The sequence below is a fragment of the Neltuma alba genome, unplaced genomic scaffold (genome assembly GCF_004799145.2).
Source record: "Neltuma alba isolate B1F8T4 unplaced genomic scaffold, ASM479914v2 tig00012090_pilon, whole genome shotgun sequence".
NCBI classification, from domain to species: domain Eukaryota; kingdom Viridiplantae; phylum Streptophyta; class Magnoliopsida; order Fabales; family Fabaceae; genus Neltuma; species Neltuma alba.
In genome coordinates, this window is record NW_021636648.1 from 36,159 (window position 1) to 39,426 (window position 3,268).

Here is a 3,268-nt window from a genome sequence, read left to right on the forward strand (position 1 = left end):
CCTGGCGAAACACTGGGCCCCACCTGTCGGCCCACGGTAATCATCCCTCCGTGTTTTATGGCCCACATGTCTCCCAGTGAAACTGCAGTATATAAAATGGATTAATCTTTTGTCTCTCTGAATCGGCGTCCCTCCTTCCGCCAGCGTCCTTTCGAAGTACTATGTCGCTCCGGCCTGCCAACGTGGCACTGTGTGACGTGGACTATGACATGGCACATTTTTTTGTCCAAGTCTAACACCATTATAAAAAGGCCTCTCGCCCTTTCCCCCATACCATCCATCACTGAGCTAGCCGCCTCGAAACCTCATTCTCTTTCTTGCGCTATTGCTGTGCTTATTACTACCTCATCATGGCCATTGACTGTGGTTTGCCATCCCCTCTCGGACCTCCAGCCGGTGAGAAGGACGTTAAGGCTTTGCAGTTCATTCAAGAGATGACCCACAACACTGATTCGGTCCAAGAGAGGGTTTTGTGCGAGATACTGAGCCGAAACGCCGACACGGAGTATCTCCGGCGGTTTCAGCTCAATGGAGCCACGGACCGAGACACTTTTAAGTCCAAGGTTCCTGTTGTCACGTACGAGGATTTGCAGCCTGATATCCAACGCGTCGCTAATGGCGATCGCTCCTCCATCTTTTCCTCTCACCCAATCTCCGAGTTCCTCACTAGGTTAGTCGTCGTCATTTAATTTTCCCTTTCTCCGCATTATTGTAGTTTATATTTCTTTATTATTATTCTTTTATTCTTTAAATCTAAATCTGCATTTTGAATAACTGACATAAACCATAACTGTTGTAACCGCAGTTCTGGGACATCAGCGGGTGAAAGAAAATTAATACCAACCACCGGTGAAGAGATGGACCGTCGTCAGTTACTGTACAGTCTTCTGATGCCTGTCATGAACCTGTGCGTTTCTCTTTGACTTTCCGTTTTCATTTTTGTTCTTATCGCATTTATTCCTTAAATGTTGGAGTCTGCAACTAATGCGGTAATCATTATTAATTATTTTTTATTAATCTAACTATTATGAAGGTACATGCCGGGGTTAGACAAAGGGAAGGGCCTGTACTTTCTGTTTATCAAGGCGGAGACGAAGACTCCAGGAGGACTAGTGGCTCGTCCTGTGCTCACAAGCTATTACAAGAGCCAACAGTTCAAGAACAGACCCTATGACCCATACAATGTGTACACTAGCCCAAACGAAGCCATACTTTGCCCCGATTCCTTCCAAAGCATGTACACCCAGATGTTATGCGGCCTCATCATGCGCCACGAAGTTCTTAGAGTTGGAGCCGTTTTTGCCTCTGGCCTTCTCAGAGCCATCCGATTCCTTCAGCTGAACTGGCAACAACTAGCCCTTGATATCTCCGCCGGAACCCTCAACCCCAAAATCACCGACCCTTCCGTCAAGGATTCCATGGCCAAGATCTTGAAACCCGATCCAGAACTCGCAGACTTCATAACAAAAGAATGCTCCGGTGGGAACTGGGAAGGCATTATCACCAGAATCTGGCCTAACACGAAGTACCTTGACGTGATCGTCACGGGTGCTATGGCTCAGTATATTCCCACCCTGGACTATTACAGTGGTGGCTTGCCTAAGGTTTGTACCATGTACGCGTCTTCCGAGTGTTACTTTGGGCTTAACCTAAACCCTATTTGCAAGCCTTCTGAGGTGTCCTATACCATCATGCCAAACATGGGTTACTTCGAGTTCTTGCCACATGATGATTCATCGTCCCCTTCGACTCTCTCACGAGACCCGCCGCCTCGCCTTGTGGACCTAGCCGACCTCGAAGTTGGTAAATACTACGAGCTCGTTATCACCACCTACTCTGGCCTGTGCCGTTACCGTGTGGGCGATATCCTCCAAGTCACGGGATTCCACAACAAAGCCCCACAGTTCCGGTTCGTGAGGCGAAAAAACGTGCTCTTGAGCATTGACTCCGACAAAACCGACGAGGCCGAGCTGCAAAAGTCCATCGAAAACGCCTCGGTGTTACTGAAAGAATTCAAGACCAGCGTTGTGGAGTATACGAGCTTTGCTGACACGAAGAGTATTCCGGGACATTATGTTATTTACTGGGAATTGTTGATGAAGGACCCCTCTAACCCGCCTACCAATGAAGTGCTGAACCAGTGCTGCCTAGCGATGGAAGAGAGCCTCAACTCGGTTTATAGACAAGGCAGAGTCGCGGACCACTCTATTGGACCGTTAGAGATACGAGTGGTGAAGAATGGCACCTTTGAGGAACTGATGGATTACGCCATCTCAAGGGGTGCCTCTATCAACCAGTACAAAGTACCGAGGTGTGTTAGTTTCACGCCCATAATGGAACTACTCGACTCTAGAGTGGTCTCTGTTCATTTTAGCCCAGCTGCTCCCCACTGGACTCCCGAACGTCGTCATTGATAAATCTGAATGGGGGGAAAAAAAAAATATCAAAGCAACGAACAGGGCTTATGCATCTTTTGAAAGTGTACCTACCGTCCGTGAGTGAGCTTTAGTCCTAGTTAATTTGATTTCATGTATCTTTTTACAAGTGAAATTCCCCTTTCTCTTCCTTTTTTTCTTCTTTCGTTGTGGCTTTATTGAATAGAGCGAATTGTGCTTTTGTATGTGTCTGTGAAAATAAGTTCAAAAATGGGGTGCACAGTAGATGATGCTTTTGTTCCATATTGTATGAAAACCAGGTTTAATTACTTTCTTTCTTGACGTTTAGGAAAGATGTTAAAAGCTCAGATGAGGGAAACCAATCACATGCGCTGTGTCTCTGCATTTGGTAAGTGATGTGCAAAAATTATTTGAGGCGGCATCAAAAAATTTCCAGTTATCTCTCCTGTTTCATCCTACGGACTCTATGTGGCTGTACTGATGTGCACGTGCTAGATATTCCGTTTGGGAAACCAGGTTTGCCATTCGTAGGAAAGTTGATTACGAATCCGCAAAGTGAGAAGCACGGTCTTTAAATAAAACTATATCCTTCGACGCCTTATTACGCTTTTGGAAGCATGTCGCCAGACTTTTGTACCCAACTGATGCGGATGGTTTTAGTGGGTGGCTGCGTTTTCTTTGGGGGGGGGGGTGGGGGGCGCTGATTTACACTGACGTTTGGCAGCCTTATTGATGATCCACATTACCTTTCAACTAAACAGCAATATTCAATTACCCCCTCTACATGAAGTTTGGTTTGGCAGCACTTTCCAACTAACGTGTTTGACCCACTGTTTCCTGTTTGACTGGAGTAAAACGCAACAAGGAGCCGA

The 3,268-nt window shown here is 46.5% G+C and overlaps 1 protein-coding gene across 1 annotated transcript; it reads left to right on the plus strand.

Moving 5' to 3' along the window:
• The first annotated feature begins 346 nt into the window (after positions 1–346).
• LOC114722358 (probable indole-3-acetic acid-amido synthetase GH3.1) lies at positions 347–2,690 on the plus strand. The gene is made up of 3 exons (XM_028908375.1): positions 347–670; positions 806–907; positions 1,034–2,690. The coding sequence occupies exons 1-3, from the start codon at positions 351–353 to the stop codon at positions 2,412–2,414; spliced, it is 1,803 nt and encodes a 600-aa protein (XP_028764208.1). The 5' UTR covers positions 347–350; the 3' UTR covers positions 2,415–2,690.
• The last annotated feature ends 578 nt before the right edge of the window (positions 2,691–3,268 follow it).

Bases quoted from the DNA above. Each gene is read 5' to 3' on its own strand.
- LOC114722358 (XM_028908375.1), top strand. From the start codon at position 351: ATGGCCATTGACTGTGGTTTGCCATCCCCTCTCGGACCTCCAGCCGGT. The intron at 671-805 runs GTTAGTCGTCGT...TTGTAACCGCAG, and splicing joins ATCTCCGAGTTCCTCACTAG to TTCTGGGACATCAGCGGGTG. The intron at 908-1,033 runs GTGCGTTTCTCT...ACTATTATGAAG, and splicing joins CTGATGCCTGTCATGAACCT to GTACATGCCGGGGTTAGACA.